The sequence below is a fragment of the Castor canadensis genome, chromosome 6 (assembly GCF_047511655.1).
Source record: "Castor canadensis chromosome 6, mCasCan1.hap1v2, whole genome shotgun sequence".
Taxonomy (NCBI): domain Eukaryota; kingdom Metazoa; phylum Chordata; class Mammalia; order Rodentia; family Castoridae; genus Castor; species Castor canadensis.
Window position 1 is genome coordinate 108,968,844 of NC_133391.1, and position 19,527 is coordinate 108,988,370.

The following is a 19,527-nucleotide window of genomic DNA, read 5'->3' on the forward strand; positions in this document are numbered from 1 at the left end:
TTTGTCACTGCTGTGGTTAATGCATCTGACTGATTTTTATTGGATACCACCAGACTGTTTGATCAAAAATTGTATTAAATATCCATTGATTAATAATGACCCTATCAATTATAGACTAATTCAATTAGCCATTGCCCTAAATTTTTACTCATGCAATAAGTCAAGGTTCCCAACCTAATCAAAATCAGGCTTGAAAGTTAAATAAAGAAGAAATAAAAGCTTTCCCACAGTGCTTTTTTTTCTGGTGAACTCAGCAGAAAGACACCTTCAATTACACAGTAAGAAAAGTCTTCTTTTTCCTAAGAATTTTTAAAGCGTTGTTTTTTTTTCTCCAAACATATTTCATTCTTGAAAACACAGGAGTTGGAAAAATTGGATAAAAGCTAAACTATTACTTGATGTCAATTTTATTTACTTGTAACTATAACTATTCGAGGATTATTTTTCAAGAAAAATAATTTTTAAATAGCTGGGCATGTTTGTGCATGCCTATAATTCCAGCTACTTGGGAGGCAGCAATCAGGAGGATTGGGGTTCAAAGTGAGCCCAGGAAAAAATTAACAAGACCTCTCCTCAACAAATAAGTTGGGTGTAGTAGGGTGCACCTGTAATCCCAACTATGAGGGAGGCATAGGTTAGAGGATCATAATCCATGACTGGCCCTGGGAGTAAGAGGCGATTTTAAAAATAAATGATTATAGAATATTGCAAAGATCTGTTTATTATGAAAATGACAGAAAATCAAGTACTTTCCCCTTTCACAAAACATGATTTAATTAAATCAATATAAGGGCATTAGATTTGATCTTCATAAAATTATTTTATAAACTCCAAATGTGTTTATTAACATAGTTTATGATTTTGGCTGGTTTTGCCATTCAGATATCTTTGAGATTTGATGATAAGATTCTGATAAAAGTATTTTTATTTAGAAGTACCTTCATACATGGATGAAGCTGGTTGAATTTTCTTAACCCTTTACTTCCTACATTTGGAAGCTTACTCTGAAGCTGGTAAAGTGGAACTGACTTTAAGTGTTCCTGTATTTAGCTTCTGAGAAAATCACTTCATTTTAATTCACTCAACTTCTGGATCATGATTGCTGCAGGCCTTGATTCTCTCCCAAATCCCTGAAGTTGGCTCTTACATACATAAGCATCAGGATGCAGGTTGGTGACTTTCCAGGCTCTGAGCAGAATCTCTTGTAACTACAGTGCAGGGATTCTGGCACCTCAGTCAGAAGAGAATAGTGGGTGAGAAGCCCAGAAGCCACTTTAATGCAACTAGACACTTGAAGCTAGGGCCAGTGCCTTATCTCCTAATGCTCTATGGCATAAAGTGACAAAAAGAAAACAACCCTGAGTCATACAAACTAGCCAAAGGTGAATAGTTTGTGTTGAATATGTGAACTTGTCATTCTAAAATATGAAATTATTCATTCAATACATAGTTACTAAAATATCTTGTATATACCAGGTACATTATGAACAACATGAACCAAATTTCCTGCACCTATGATTTTGTGTCTTAGAAAAGAAGATTGGTAATAATATGACAATAGGTAAATTATGCAATAGAGAAGTTAACAATGGTTGTTCAAGCAAAATCTCTCTTGAATGGAAAATAATATCATGCTTTAAATTTTCTCTTGTGAAGGAAATAAGTTATCCCTTTATGAGTTTGGTGGAAAACAGAAAGAGGAGAGACTTGTTCTTTGGCTCAGCTTCCTTAATATCCCCTAAATGTCCACCAGGCACTGGAAAAGAGGCCAGAGGTAGTGTTGATACTGGAAAGTCTGAAAGAAAATTACTTCAACTGCCTGAAAGGTGGTGAGGGCCAAGGAGAGCCCAGTGAGCAGTGTGGCACTGATACCAAGACTTTTCCCAGGTTTTCAAGTTAAGTGAAGAAGAATAAAACAAGATAAGATCCAAGCTATTTCTTAAAATATTCAGAACAGCAAAAAAGTGCAAATTACCCTAAAGCTATGAAGGTCAAAAGTTTTCTACAGAAAAAACAGGTTGCAAAAATATTAAAATGGAACAATAGAAATTTTAGAATGTAAATAATTTTTAATTGCTCTGGCAAAATATGTAATTACAAAAGGAGTGATAGATTAGAGGAGGCAAATAGAAAACTTGCGTGTTGAAAATAAAATTACATAGAATAGGGCTGGGTGAATGGCTCAAGTGGTAGACACCTGCATACTAGCAAGCACAAGGCCTTGAGTTTGAAAGAGACCCAACCCCAACAAAATTACATAGCAAATCAGGGAAAACACAACAAACATCACAGAAGCCATATATTGTTACCACTTAAGTAATTAAAAATCAACATGAAGAGCTAATAATTGGGGTGCACTCCTGTAATCTCAGCAATTGGGAGTCTAAAGCAGGAGAGCCTCCAGTTAGTAGTCATTAGCAAAGCTCTGTCTCAAAAAGCGAAACCAAAACAAAAAATCAGCAAGAATATCTATACATCACCATTTATGAACACCACACTTTAAAATGCCATATTTCACATTGTCAAAACTGTAAACTTTTTAAAAACATGATTTATTATATCATGAAATATATCTTCTTCTGTAGATTGAACTGTGTAATCTTTCTGGGGACAAATGAAACAATGTACATTGTGTTTCAAATAGCAGCTTCTTTCTATCTCATAGGTTGCACCAATGAGCCAACATGAATATATGTGGAGTTTAGCCTGTGTTTTTTATTACCACATGTTAATTGTGTAAAGGAGATTCAGTGTGATTACGTCCATACATGCACATAATGTACTTTGCTCAAATTCACCCCCTTATTACTCTTTCAATCTTCCTCACCATGTCATCTGCCTTCCTTTCTTTTTTTCTTTTTACAGTTTGTGTTGGGTTTCCTAATGCAATTTTCATACACATATATAATGTACTTTTATCATATTCACCTTCCCCTTTACCCTTTCCTTTCCCCTTCCTTCTTCTATCGGTCCTCTCAAACAGTCCCCCTTAAACATTCATGTCATTATTATTATTATTAATGTTCATTATTATTATTATTTTAGGTATAGATTGCTTCTGCTAATGATAAAAGATAAAAGAACTGGAAACAGGAATTAATAAATTAATTTTCATATCTCATGCACCTAAAATAGGGACTATTGTACAGCTGTTAAAAATCAGTTATTACATTTTGTATGTAAAATATCTGTGGTTTGTGAAAATATACAAAATTACAAAAGTACATGTACTGTGTGAGGTAACAATATGAAGGTATCTAGGAATAGGAAATTTCAGAAAATAAAAAAATATAAAGAAGCTAGCAGGAGTCAAATCTGGATGTTATAATGATAGCTACTTTTAAGTGTATTGCTTATGATTCTGCCACAATTTATATTTTTATGTTTTAAAAACCTATTGTTTATTTTTAAAATAATTTTCTTTGATCAAGTAGCCTTAATTAAATTCTTAATTTATCTTTGAGAAATAAAGAGAGATGTTGCCATAATGAAGCAACTAGCATTTTATGGGAGTATTGATTTTAATGGGAAAACCAAAGGTGGAAGAGAAAATGTTTTTGATTTACAAGTGATGGTTGTGGTGCATTCTTAAAATGGTTTTTTTTTAGACCAAGAAAGTCTTAAGACTAGCTTAATAACATACAAAATTACTAGTGAATCGTTAATAAAAAAGAGTAAACTAATTGCTTGCCAATATGGATGATATGTGTAAGCAACATCTGATAACCAATAATATTTTTCAAATGCCAGAACTACAAATTTGTCTAAGCAGTACCCACAAAGTGGGGGGAACTGGATTCATTATAACTGATAGGGAGATAGACTGGTTGTTTTAAGCTCTGTCTACAAAGTTTTCTAAATAACATGCAATTACATTCAAAATGAAACAGATTTTTAGAATAAAACATATTAAATATAAAACATTCATATTATCTTGCAATCTCCTTGGAAAAATGTGCAGTTGAACTATTTGCATGGTTCTAAATAAATTTTTTTTAAAAGTTGATGTCATGAGCTAACAGCAATCTTGGGGCACAGTTCTGTTTAACATACCGCACTGTTCATATTATAATGCAGGTAACTGTTAAGTGTAGGATTGTCTCAATTTTGAGACCAGGGCAAATGATGCCTAGATAGCTGGACTGTCCACAAAATGCCAGGAGTGCCACACAACACACTACTGAGTAATTGCCTGAATTTAGGAAGCTTTACGGCACTGTATGTCTGTCATACATGGTTTTATATGTGAAAGTCCTCCCATAGAAACCAATAAAACAGAAAATGCCTTCTATCCTTTGAAAGTTTCATTTATATTATGACTTTGTGATGTTATATTTTCACATTTTTAAAATATAATATGAAAAATAAATTGCTTAAGTTTAAAAATATTGTTGAAAATTAAGATTCAATAAAGGGAAAATGCAATAATGGGTATTAGAATGCATATTTTATTAGCCTCCATAGTATTTTAAGGATTTTGAACCTTAGATGTACTCTATCAAATCAGACACAGAGATAAATAACATATTGTAATAGATTGATCACATTAACCAGTTGCCATGCAATGTATACTTTAGTACTCATGTGATAAACAATAATATTGCTCAAATGCAATGTCAAGTAATTTTGTGCCTTAAATGTAACTGATATACGATTGTTTCATATAACGTTAAGGCAAAAATCTTTATTTGGTTGGGGATTTAGCTCAGTGGTAGAGTGTTTGCCTAGCATATGCAAGCAAGGCCCTGGGTTTGATACTTAGCACTATAAAAACAGAAAAAGGCAAAAAGCATGCTTTGTCAAAAATAAAATGTTATATAAATATTTTCTGAATGAAGTTTTCTGTCTCTGTTTGTGGCTCTGTATTAATGGATCCAAAAAACTGTGGACTGGTAATATTTTGGGAAAATTGCATTTGTACTGAACATAGAGATTTTTTTCTTCACAATAAAAGCCCCATCTACACAGCATTTGTGTTGTATAAATATTAAGTTCTCAACAGATGTGTGTAGATTATATTCAAGTACTTACACAGGGGGCTTGAGCATCTATGGATTGTAAAGGGGAGTCCTGGAACTTAACTGCATGGATATCTGCAGTAGGTAATGATGATAGCTTCAGTGTTGTTTCTGTTTGATAAGTTAATGTTACAAAGATCCAGGAAGATGCAAAATATATAATCAAGCTAACTTTCATGCAGCAAAAACTAGATATAGCTGAATGGCACATTTCTGTGATAAATCTCTTTGTACTTGGGCCATTTTCTTGCACACCTGTTTATCAGTATCACTTTTCATTTTCCTCATCCCTTCAAGAATGTCTCCAGAAAATCAAGTTACTTCTCCAGCTAGCCCTTTCTCTTTTCAGGGAGTTATTGTCAGAATGCTATGTAATATCTAAAATACAGTTTATCTCTGCCTTTCTCAAACAAATGCCTGCAGATGTTCTACACCATGTTTTTAAGTTGGACACACCCTAAAAATATTTATACTTTGATAATCAGTATTTCCATTTTTACAACAAATATATATTCCTATATAACCCTTGTGCAATATTGTTTGTATATTTTTGTGTCATTTAAGCCTCTCTCTATAAGTACTCCCCTTTTGTTTTCACTCTTTTAATTACAGTAAAATGAAAGTACAATTTGTAATCTAATTTTCCCTTTTAATATTATTTTAAAACTATTTATTATAGTATGAAACACTTAAATAGGAATGCAAAATATATCATAAAATCTGTGCATGTTATTTTTGTTAACCATATCCCTCATAATTGGAAATTTCAAGTTGGGCACATGCCTATAATCCTAGCATTCAGGAGATTGAGACAAAAGGATCAAAAGTTCAGTTCTGTCCGTTTTCTCTACTTTAAGTAAATATTAAATGATTGTCTTTATACACATCCTGAGAATGCAATCAAAATATACCATAATCCAGAAGTACTTCTAAAATAATCCATCTTATTTCTCTGATTCTATGTTCTTCTGGCAAGGTTCTCTCTTAGCTTTATTTAAGTTCTTCACTTAGCTTTATTTATTTCATCTTGTTTTCCATACTATTGTTAAACTCTATATATTATTGTTCACATTTAATAAGTATTAACTCATTTTATCCTTATAAAATCCTACAATGATTGTTATCCTCATTTTCAGGAACCCACACTATCCTGTTCCATTAGAGTAGGCTCACTCTCACCATCAAATTCCTGAAGATTAGAGAGAATTTTTAGCTAGTTACCTTTGCCAGTAAAAAATGATTGATTCAGTGATAGTAGTGATCCTTTTTCAGTAATGTTATTTTACATAGGAAATCTGGAGAAAGGCAGATTCTTCTGCCATTTTCTTCTGTGACTCATAAAAACATTCTCATCCATAGATTGGTTCTTACTCATAGAATATACTTAGGAAGTAGCTCCAGCTCAATCCATCAAAATGTTTATTGAGAACCTCTTATTTCTAAGATACATTTAATGCAGATCCAGACATGAGGTGCAGCTCACTAAGCCAAATGTCTACTCATGAGCCAACTCAGTACCATAAGTAACCTGTTCTATTTGAGACAAACACTTGGAGATGAAGGTTGAAAAGACCAGAAGATATTTTAACCAGAATATTTGCAGTTCAGCTTTAACTCAGAAGATCTATAAGAAGGCAGAGTGGTTTTAGGCCAGGAACAAGTATTAAATGCTGAGGAAAGGAACTTTCTGGAATCATCCTGCATGTAGAATGGGATAATTTGGTTTGAGTATGTCTTAGGATGAGTATGTATGCTCTGTGACATTAACCTCATGTTATGTGTGAGTTACTGATTATATTTGTATGGAAACAAGCTTTCTTAAACCTGGTATTCTAAACTTAATGTAAATTTTAGGACAAAATCCAGCTTAAAACAGATTGCTGCCTATTTAAGTAGTAAAGTTGGCTTAACTAGAACCAAAAAAAAAAAAAAAAGAGAGAGAAACACTTCTAGATCAAGAAAAAAAATGCTGGAGAAGGGGGTGAGTTAAAGAGAGAGAAAAGCATATCTGTTGGAAAGAGCCAAGACACACAACTTAGAAGAAAACATCCCCACCAAGCAGGCAACACAGTTGAGTGTAAGAACCACCACAGAAAGGTGATGCTAGAAGACTCCTCCTTGAAACTTCTGAGCTAAGGACTTATAGATGTTTTGGGCTTAACCACTCAGCCCTGGAGGCGTTGGTATCCTCGGTGACACTGATTTCCTGTATATTTTCAGCTTGTGACAGCAACACAGTGACTCAAAGTTATGTAAGATAGTTTTATTTATTCATTTATTTTTTGCCATTTACTGACTGTCAGCAACATGAAGAACATTTTGAAGAACAGCAGCTTTGCCCAAGTGACTCTGAGCAATTAGATTTGGATTTAGAACAACAAAAGCAACCGATATTTTTAAGCCCAGACAGCCAAGGAACTGAGCGGAAATTCATGATAAAACACAGGGTGGTTTTTGTTTGTCTTAGACTTGCTGTCAACTTGATGAGTGTGGTGATTTATTTTAAAGAAATTTCTGAAGTAGTCACAGAGAATGAGGAAAAATCATTGACTGAAAATATACATTACTCTGAAAATCATACATATAGCAGAACTTTGAATCAGAAAGACATGGACTAGAATCTGGGATTCTCATTAAAGTTATTCACTATGTTATCTATTCTCCCATGTAAAGTAGAGATAATAGATTAGTTTATATGATCATTGAAAGCATTAAATGTAGGACATACAAGAAAACACTTAGAAGAATATGAGACATAACCATTTCCTCACCAGGATATCATAATTTTGCTACCTTGCCTTGCTCCTTGACACACAAGATATCTGGGGTGGTACAGTACATGCTTAGAAAATAAGAAAAACTATGTTTTTTTCTGAAATACTTTAATAATATTTAATAATGATACTCCTCTGTCCTAAACCAATGTCTAATTTGATCTTAATATTTTTAATACATATTCCAAAAAATAAGAAAAAGCACATATGAATTAAAAATATACATATTCACAGACCGTGACACATTTGAAATATTTTTCACATCTTTATTGATATGTATCTATGTCACTAAGTGCTCTCTTATTCCATGCATTCATCCTCACTCAGTGGCCTGAATCTGACCCATGGAAGTCTATTTGTGGTTACCTTACACCTCACAGGATAGAGGACCTCAAATAGAAACAAACGGACATAGTGGTTGAAAACCCCGTGGTCACACGGGGTCAAGACAGTTAAAGATGAAAAGATCAAGGATGTCACATGGCACTTAGTCATAGGAAATAGGTGGAAGCAGTGGCTATTATAGGAGAAGAGCGGAAGCTATAGATCAAGGAACACAAAGAAAACCTGAGGTAAGAGTTCTTACAAGAGTTGTCCACATGGAAAACAAAGCTTATTAGATTTATTTTTAATTAGAATTTTATGTGACATAAGAAGAAATGCAAGAATGAAGTGGAGAATTAAGATGAAATTATGAACTCTTCTATATGATACATTTATCTTTTATCAAAACCTGCCCTATCTTCTGACTTTCAATTACATTTTGATGTTCTTAAAACTTACTAAATTGCCCTGGAACTTTTGTTCTTTAAGTATATATTTTGCTTAAAAAATACTTTATGAGTACAAATCCCACAAGTGAGGTAATACTTTTTTTTTAGTACTCCTTCATTTTTTTCCAGTTGTCATCATGTATCACCTTTAAGTTTGAAGAACACTTGACTTTATCCTTAATCTTTTTAGGATTGTAGCTTTTTGAAAGAGGATTTTCATTAGACAATCATTACTATTACTCAATTTTATATTCCTGAATTGATTACAATTTGTAGAAAAAGTGTTAGATTTTTATTTAATGTTTAATATTGAAACATTTAATACTATTTTTGCTCTTGTTCTGTACACAGCTACATTTTTTGCTATTGTTGAATTGATCAGAAAAGTCAATAAATTGAATTACAATCTCAGTCAGCCCTTTGCCCAGAGAGATGAATTGGTATAATGCAAAATAAATCAGTGGACTGAAGTGACCATCATTTTACTTTAAAATGGTCAAAATGATTGTTCAATGATAGACTGAAACATCTGTCTCAAAATATAAGTAACTAAACAAGTTTTGGGTTTCACATATGCAATTTTTCCCTCTTAAATTCAAGAGGTTTCCACATTTTCAACAGATTCAATTATTGCATTGAAGTTATGTGTTGTTCTCTTGTTAGGTGGATCTTCTTGTCCCTACCAAAGTGACTGGCATCATCACACAAGGAGCTAAAGATTTTGGCCATGTACAATTTGTTGGTTCATACAAACTAGCCTACAGCAACGATGGAGAGCACTGGACTGTATACCAGGATGAAAAGCAAAGAAAAGATAAGGTAAGTCATCCAGATGGTTTATAAAGTCCAAAAGTGGAAAGTCAAATTCCATTCAAGTCTGACTTAATGAACTGTTTATGCACTTATACAGATAATGATAAAAATTATATTTAAAAAAACTTTAAAGAACAACATAAAGAAGTTTATAGTAGAGTGTCTATAGAAAATTGATTTACTGATAAAACTGCCACTACTTATACAAATACAGTTATTTAAAGTTCATCTTATATTTTTAATCTTAATATAGTTTCAAAATTTTTCATAATACATATGTAAATACCCATACACATGCTACCATTAGTTTTATTATTAAAATAAATTCATCATGTTAGAACATTCATTTGGAAAAAATAGTTCAAAAGTTATTTAAAGATATTTATATTGCCTCATTATGTTGACTCATAGAAATTTTAGAAGTAGAGATAAATTTGCAGTGTTCATCAAAACAAAAGAGGGCAGGATATAGTGGCTCATGGCTGAAATCCTACCTATTCAGGTGGCAAAGATTGGGGGATCACAGTTCAAGGTCAGTCCAAGAAAAATATTGGGCATAATGACTCACGTCTGTAGTCCTACCTCTATGGGAGATTGTATGTAGATAGGTCATGGTCCAGGCCCGCTCTATGCAAAAATCAGGGTCCTTCCCTAAAAATTAATGACCTTAAAAGCAAAAAGGCTGAAGGCATGGCTCAAATGGCAGAGCACTTGCCTAGTAAATTCCAAGGCCCTGAGTTCAGTACTGCCAAATAAATTAATTGATTAATTTAAAAACATATTTCTCTGCTCAATTTCCATGATTATATTTTTTTATGAGACTGGGCTTTACACATGCAAAACAGGCACTCTATGGCTTGAGCCAAACCTCTGGTCCATTTTTTGCTCTGGGTATTTTTAGAGATGGGAGTCTCATGAACTGTTTGCCCAAACATGCTCCCCCTGTTCTCAGCCTACTAAGTACCGAGGATTACAGGCATGAGCCATTGCCAACAGGTCCCTTGATTTGTATTTCAGTTCATAAATTTGTTATACATTTCTTTGAAATAATCTGTTTTAATACATTTGTATACAAACTCATACCACACAATTCTAAGCATACAATTTCCCCTTTTTTTTTTAGTTCTTACCATTTTGGACATTGTACCCATTTAATTGTTAGACTGTGACAATTGCTATGAGACCCTGCAGTATGAAAGTGCTCAGGGATTATAGCAATGCCTAATTCAAGTCAAATCATCAAATATGGCCCCAATTGTTCTAATGGCATTGAGTTAACTTATTGCTCCAGTTTTTGTACAAAAAAACTCTAGCCTTCTGAAACATCAACAGAAACTCTTAGCTCAAGGATTTGGGAAAAAATACAGCAAACTTTTTCATATATGTTAAGTGTTTTGAGTTATAATAATTTTTCATGGTATCCAACCCTTTTTGTTCCCTGTCATTATTATATTATTAACCAATAAAAATCTCATTAGAACATCTTTCTTCAAGTGTTCCAGGCAGAGAATTTACAAATCTCTCCAGGCATACTGGGCATAGAGTGACTGTTTCAGTCTGAATTACATTCACAGAAAATTCATTTTAGAGTAGACACATTTTTAGGCTCTGATTCAGCTAATACATCTACTTGAGTTATACCATCTCAGAATACACTCGTGTTAACATCTCAGAACACACCCATGTGTACATCTCAGGACTCACATGTTTTATTTTAAAGTCTCAGAAGCTGGTATATTCTTACAATGTCACAAGTTAGTAGGAGGATTTAGTCTTTCTGTGAATAATATCAAATAGTAGTGTGCTTAATAATCAATGTTATGAATGAATACTGGGTGTTCTGTAAAGCTGTCTTCATGTTTAACAAATGTGTGTCCTAATTTACTGTAAACAAGTATTTCTGTTCCTGTCTTTCACCTTTATAGTAGGCATTCTGATGCAAGTTTTATCAACTTTGTAAATTAGGACTGTAATTTTAGGACTGATAAGATTTCTCATGTATTGTTCATGTGTAACGTTGATTAAAAGAGTACATCTATTATAGTGAAATTCTTATATAGGCTATTTAGGATAGAAATGTAATGAAAAAGATGGTGAAACCATTCAAATATTGAGATACTACTTTGTCTCCATTTATATTAAATAGTGATTTTTTAATTTTTCCTTTATTAATAGAGTGCACATATGCTTATTGATGTATTTTATTCCATTATCTCAGTCTGAAAAATGCAAGTTTTTCTCTTTCAAGTTTATTAAATTGCTTGATAGCATTGTTCAAGTTTTCAATACCCTTACTGATTTTCTATTTGTACTATCAATTATTGAGAGAAAAATGTGGAAATCTCTATAATTATTGATCTCTCTATTTCTTCTTACTCTTGTATCACTGTTTTTGTCATATATTTTGATCCCCATTAAGACCTTATTGTCATTTTGATTAAGCAAGCACATTATCATGTAACTTTTTGCTCTAAAATCTACTTGATATTAATAGAGGTGTTTCAGTTTTCCTTGGCTCTAAATATTTTTTATCCTTTTAACTTATTTGTGCTCTACATTTGAAAATATATTTATATTTTATCTGTGTAATATAGAGCTGGGATTCTCTACCTTTAATCTATCTGCTTTTCAACTTGTGCATTTAAACCATTTATATTTGATGTAAGTATTGAATTAATCAAATTTAAATTGATCAACTTGATATTTCTTTACTATTTGTCACATCTTTGTTTCTCTCTTTTGGATTTTTTCTTTGGACTTTTTTTCTTTGCCTTTTTTGGATTAATTGAATTTTTAATAATACCATTTCATCTCCCTTGTAGGTTTATTGGTTGCAATGTTTTGTTATTTTAGTGATTGCTTTAGGATTGGTAGTGTACATTTTAAACCTAGGAAACATACCTTTGAATGAATGTATAACCCCAGGAATTTACCTCCATAATCACATAAACTCATGTACTAAGGAACCATAATTATCTTTTAAAAATTATTTTTGAGATAGGGACTTGATATGCATCCCAAACCATCCTTGAACTCATGATCCTCCTGCCTCAGCCTCCCACATGCTGGGATTACAGCTGTGTTCCACCATATTCAGCAAGAAACCATACTTATTATAATAGGGTAAGTACTGTGGTAAAGAAATAGTCTCCTACTTAGGCAACTTAGAAAACTGCAAAAATATATTGACACACACTGAACAGAATATAAGCAAGAAGACTCAAAGGGGACAAGAGTTACCTTGTTATCGATACAATGCAAATTATTTTGAAAAATTAATCTATTTTATTATTATAAACATATGACCTTTGGCTAAACTCAGCCTGTTTAACTCATATCTTAAAATTAAATCTAGCCAGTTTGCTTATACTATAACTAATTAGGTATAAATGCCTATTTATTATTGAAGGAAACTAACACCATGACACTATATATATAAAAAATGCAACAATCGATAATACCACAAAGAATTATCTTATGTAGAAGGAGCTACAGGGCATCAAGCCTCTCTATGCTACATAGAAGGGAATTTAATAAAATAAGTGATGTGAATATGTATTGCATAAGCTCTTTAAACACTTAGAAGAATAGATTATATACATAAGATGTACATATACATTGATTAAGATATATATAGAGAGAAAGATGGATATCAAAATAAATATTGTGCTTTGCATTGTTATCATTGTTATTACTTTAATTACCTAGAATTTTTAAAATATATGTATATATGTCATAAATGTGCTCTGATCATTAGAAAAGCCAGCACAACTTACAAATTAATAATTCTGAGTTTAACTAAACCATCTCCAATAGATTCTTGACATGAGTTTTTGTCTTATTTTCCATGATTGCCTTCCATAAAGGGAAAAGTCTTCAATATTTATAAGTAAAATTCAGCTATAAGCCTCCATCTAAATAAATATTATAAATTAATTAAATGTTCCAGGGCAAAATGTAGTTCTGTGAGATGTTTTGTGTATGGAAATTTCAAATGGAAATTATTACAAGTGAAGGTTTCTACCTATTTTTTGTGCCTTTTGATTTTATTGACTATTTGCTTTAATAGATTTAGAGGGTATGGGTATGGAAGCCTAGTATAGATCCACACACAAGATTACTTCAGGAAAATAACCTCTGAATAATAGCAATTTGTAAGTTTTAAATAAGTGGCATAAATTAAATTCTAAAAACATGTGAATGCCCTTTCTGTTTTTCATTAGTCAGAACAGGAAATAAATGGCAAAGAAAAATGATATGTGTACGTATGAGTGTCTGAATACACACATGAACACATTTGCACGCCTGTGCATGCATACATGCCAAGTCAACCAAAGAAAAACAGATATCTTGGTCTCCTTAGTGAGATGCCAGCTTCTGACTACCTTCCCATAGAATCCACAAGACAGTAATTTGCTTTAATATTCTGTTTTTAAACAAAATTACACATGAAATCTTGTGTGACTGAGCCTGCAATGACACTGTCTATACATTCTCATATTTCTCTTTCCAGTATACAACATTTTCTAACACTGACTTTTAGATTTCTTTACAACACGGATTCAGCTACATTTTTTATTTGAAAATCAAATGTTCCCTTGCTCTTATGAAAGTAACATGTGTTTTATACTCTTGGAACTCTTTTAACTTTTAGTTGTTCTTAGCAGGAAAATTGCAAAACTTGACAGACACTGTCAGTATTTAATGTTTTTTAGCTCTGAACCAAAGTAAAACAATAATAAATTTAAGGAAGAGTACACATATGGAAAATTAAAAGTGAAAAATATGTTTTCTCATCCAGTATATTAGTCATAATACATGGTGTTCAAATAAACCTGAATTTCTACTACAAAAGTTTTCTTCATTGAAAAATAAGGAAGCTTGTAATATTTTATTTCACCTTCCTCCCTGAAATAACCAGGGTTTTTTTTAAAGCATAATTTAAAAAGAATGAAACTTTACCCAGATTTTCATAAAAGAAAATTTAAAAACCCTATTTCCAATAAGACTTTCTGGGTTCTTAAAGATAAGTCACATACACTTATTGAGAAATTGGTGAATTCATCTTGGTGAACTTTGTAATTCAGTAGATCAGACACAAAATGATTTGATGTATTCATAGAAAGCACCTACTGAAAAATACAGATGTCTAGGCCCTTCCCTGCCTCAGTTTCTCTGAACGTGAGCTAGGAGTCTCCATGTTTACAGAAGCTCCAGCTAATGTTCATAATGAGCAAGTGTGGCAAAGATGATTCCAACTGAAACCAAATCAAAATTAAAAGTTTTGAATTAAATATAATTTTGTATTTTTCTCATCGGAATGGTAGTATTATAATTCGTCAAGACATTGCTTGGGCTCTAACTAGCTGGTAGAAGTCAGTAAGAATCACTGTCTCCAAAAATAGTTAAGATTTTGATAAGTTTTTCAATTCCCTTATAAGCAACTGAAAGTAAACACATTAGCATTAAACAAATTTTCAATTGAAAATAGATTTAATTAGGAGTAAAGATTAGGTGGGAAAGCCCCTAGAAGGAGGTGATATTTACATTCACTCAGTCATGTTTTAGAAGAATGTGATTGCCGAGCTCAGGAAAGGTGCAAAACACTTTGATTTCATCAGCATTTTTTACAGAATCAAAATAACCTATCAACTGCATTATCTGAAAAAATAAGGCTGGGGAGGCGGAGTAGCATATTGATTATGGCAGTTTCATAAAAGCCCATGACTCTCCAACAAAAGAAAAAAGTCCTTGGTCCTTCTCAACCTTCTTCCCTTTCTCAACATTGGTATGAAAAATAGAATTGGCAATATAAATAATTCTCATTAATAAAGCCATCATAATTTGTACTGAAGGATATACTCAAATAAAACAGCAATTACAGATGCCAAAGAGCATCCTGCCACTTCTGCTTAAACTGGCACATTCAAGGAGCTAAACTTAAACTTGAATGTTTAAAGCTCCCGAAGTCCAGATTCTGGTAAGACAGAGGTCAACTGAATAATCAATAGCCATGTGGGTCTTTTGAAATTTGATCAGGGTGAGAATGTGGAATCTAAATGATCCCTTCAATATAGTACATCTGTATGTGGAAATACTACAGGAAACTCCCTGGGTGGCTAGCTACCTTTATCTCAAGCAAGCAAAAATGTCATTGTTTTCTTTTTTCCTGTACAAAATTGGAGAACAGGTCCTGCTTGGAGGGGAGAGATGGTACCAGAGAGAGGAGGGAGGTGGTAGGAAAGGGTGTAGGAGGGTGAATATGTTGCAAGTACTGTGTACACATGTGTGTAAATGTAAAAATGACACCTGTTGAAACTGTTCCAGGAATGGGAGGGGAGAAGGGGGGGAATAAAGGAGAACAGAGGAGGGGGTGAATATAAGAGTATCATATTTGATACATTGTAAGAACTTTTATAAATGCCACAGTGTACCCCCACTCAGCAAAACAATAAAAAATTATAAATAAATAAATAAAAGTAAAATAAAGTGAAATACACAGTGGCAATCAGGGAGTAGGTTGCTTACAGGGGAAAATGTATGCAAGTGGATTATCCTTTCAAGGGGGAGCAGCCATGCATTTCAGGATGGCAGGATCATGGAGACCATTAGATTCATCCACTTAGAATCCTCCTGTTACTGTTTTCAAAAAAGACAGAATGGGAAAGAGAAGAAGCTGCTTTTCTGAAGAAATATTTCAAGAACTGAATGACTTCCTACAAAACATTCACAAGTGATTGTGCCCTATGTGACTGATACCATTTTACTTAGGTGTTTGTTGAGTGACATAATTGAAATTAAAGTTAAGGAGAGAATGATACAGTTTCAGCCTTATCTAAAAATAAGGATATCATTAGTTAAATAAATACCATCTGGTATCTACTGTTTAGAAGTTTATCTGCTTTATTCCTTGTCATAATTCGACAGTATAAGCCTGACTACACTATGGGCAGGGGTGAAGAATGCAGAATTGTCTATATTCACATAAATGTGAGTCTCACTGAATTTTAAAGCCTAGGACTTCTACATGAGTATGCTTTTCTTTTGCTAGAGTTTAAACTTTAGCAATGAGCTCATGCTTCTTAATTTTAAGTCCTGTCAAACAGCTTTCTACAGGAGTGGGATAGAGGAAGATAATAGCTAACATCATGGCCCTGTGTTTAGTGCAATAAAGATAACATAGAATTGATGTTTTTAAAGAGTGGTCTTGAGGATAAATGTGTTCATCAAGACTGAATGAAGATTGATAATAGGCAGAGACAAAATATTTAGTGAAAACATATAAAGAAATTCGGTTATTTCAATAATCTTGTATTTGTTAGTCTGGGCGACTATAAGAAGATAATCTGGCTAGTTTATAAAAAATCAGAAATTTATATCTCATAGTTTTAGAACCTGGGGAGATCAAGATACTAACCAGTTGTGTCTGGTGAAGGTGCACTTTGCACTGTGTCTTTTCATGGAAGAAAAGGAGAAAACAAGCTCTCTGTGGGTTCCTTTGTAAGGAACTATCCCACTCATGAGTGCTCTGCCTTCATGACTGAATTGCCTCCCAAAAGCTCCATTTCCTAGTACTATCATCTTGGGAGTTAGGATTTCAGCATATAAATTTAGAAGAGGTGGGTAAAAAACACTTAGTTCATTAGACTACATACAGCAGCAATTAAATTCAAGGTAACTGTGGAATTCTCTACATAGTTTTTTTTAACTCATCCTTTTACCAAAAATAGAATAGAATACCTATAAATTTTGCTAAGGCTAGGACCAAGAGGACCATATCTCATGGGAAATGTGTAAATATAGAAGAAGTGATTTAACAAAGGGAAAATGGTTTTCATAACTAAATATGCTTAATAAATTTAGAAAAGACAACTTAGCTAAACAAATTTTAAATTAGAAAGCAGCATATGGCCAAGTTGTTAGGTTGCACAAAGAACATGACAGGGACCAACTCATCAGAATCAATTCTAAAGCAGGGATTAGTTGGGTCAGAAATGAAGCAAAAGACTGGATGTGAGTCTAAAACTGAATAGAACTGGATCTACAATGCTATGTTCCCATGTGATATTTAATAGGAACTCCAAGTGGTCTACCTACCCAAAGATGTTTGTTTTTGAATCTAGGATAAAAAAAAAAAAACAAGGCATAAGAATATGAATGGGTGACAAGAACAGGAAATGTGGCTATGGGACAGAGTTAAGGAAAAAGAGGGTTAGTGGTACCTAATGTGTTTGCAGTTATAGAATGAAAGTGGAGACAAAATACAATGGAGGTGACAGATTAGCAACAGAATAAACAAGAAGACGTTTTGTCATAAGGCACTCATTAATTTTAATTATTTACTCCACTTAATTGGAGACATTAGTGGAAAGCAAGTTGTCCTTCAAAGACTGATTTCAAAGTTTCTAAGAAAAGCATTTGTACACTACCTCACATTCTTTAAAATTGAAAATAACAATGTAAAATCTATAGTTAATGTGGACATTGAATTTTTGGCGGGATTTGGGTTTTTTAAACCTTCATCAAAAACCAAAACCAGATGAAGATAATACTATCAAAAGACCATCAGGTGGTAGAAAAAGCATCAGGCACAAAATCCATAAATTTTGTGGTGGGTTGGAGTGACCCTGGTGCTACAACTTATTTAGTCACAGATAGCATTCCACCACCAGTGCCATGAAAGATGACTAGCAACAAGTTTATGGAGAAAAACAATGCATAGTAACACAGTACCTAAAATACAGACAGAATGTTGCAAAACATGAACCTTTTTCATTACAAAATAATCAGGAAACCTTTAACATTTTGACTGTATATTATATTTTAAGGGTAAAAATACTCAAAGATATTAGCTATATATAGCACATGTGCCAGTTTTAGCTGCATTATGTCAAGCAACTAAATCTTTTCTTTAACATGTTCAGAGTGACTTCATTAATGTTTTACTCTTTTCAGTTTTTTCATACTTTAAACCTCCCCAGAAAACAGTAAGAGATATTTGTTATATATCCATGTTTATGAGAAACTATATATAAACACTCCTAAATCTGCCATGCCCTATAAAATGACCCATTTGGCAGTGATTTTCATATTATTTCCATAGTTTTTTGAAGCTCAGAGAGAAAATGTGTCAATAAGTAGAGTACTCCTGGAACAAACACCCGTGTATTTAGCATTTTGTAGCTTTTTTTAGAAGCAACACATTTCTTATCATCATAAAGCTTCTGGTGTAATTTGATACAAAAAATGATTAAGAATTACTTAAAATAAAAAGGTGAGCCCAGTGACTATACCTGAACAAAGGGTCATTCCTCCAAGTTTTCTTGCAGCTGAGAGCAGAAAACAAGACCCAAAAGACTAAACATAGAGCTAATTTCTTGATTTCCAAAAAACTAATAATTAATTTTATACAGATAAATGAAATATTTAATAGTTGATAGTAATTCTTCATAAGTGTAAGAAAATAATGTAACTTTGAATAATACAATTTTGTGAAAAAATTGAACTTTGATTTCTTTCTTTTGGTAGTACTCTCTTGTCTGTTAGCAATAGCAAAGTTGACTTTTCCATTCTGAGATCAAGTATTATTTAATAATCAACATACCCTCAATGCATTAAGAAAAAATGTTCTCAGATTCAGTTCAGACTGAAGTAGACATTGTTTCTGCTCAGCTTAGGACCAGAATTCCCTCGGTTATTTGTTTAGGATTCCCAGATTTAGAAAATACAAGTACAGATTACCTAATTGAGTCAGAAAAACAATGAATTCTTTAGGAATAGCTATATCTTAAATATTTAATCTTACAACTTTGTCTCTGCTAAAGATTTCCTCCATTTTCTAGCCATACCACATGTTTTACTGAGAGTGCTCAGAAAGAGGGAGAATATTGTCCTTCTGTGCTGAGGCAAATGCACATATCACCTACCTGCAGACCCTGCTGCAGCGCTGGGTTCCACTTTGCCACCAGCTGCAGGATCACATGTTCTGACTCCTTGTTACTCTTTTCTCCTCAACACCACTTTGGCTTAGAAGACACATGGCTGAATGCCTAAATTGCATCTGTATTCGTACATATAGCTCTGTATTAAGTCACTTATGAGCATGGTAGAGTGGAACCCTTCAAGAAAATTGGAGTGAGGAAACTTGCA

The 19,527-nt window shown here is 33.0% G+C and overlaps 1 protein-coding gene across 2 annotated transcripts in view; it reads left to right on the top strand.

Moving 5' to 3' along the window:
• Edil3 (EGF like repeats and discoidin domains 3) overlaps window positions 1–19,527 on the top strand; it is a 411,883-nt gene that overhangs the window by 381,198 nt on the left and 11,158 nt on the right. For both annotated transcript variants that reach the window (XM_074077145.1, XM_074077144.1), the window contains one exon: window positions 9,229–9,384. In XM_074077145.1, coding sequence (XP_073933246.1) covers window positions 9,229–9,384 — 156 coding nt within the window. The remainder of the gene's footprint in view (window positions 1–9,228; window positions 9,385–19,527) is intronic.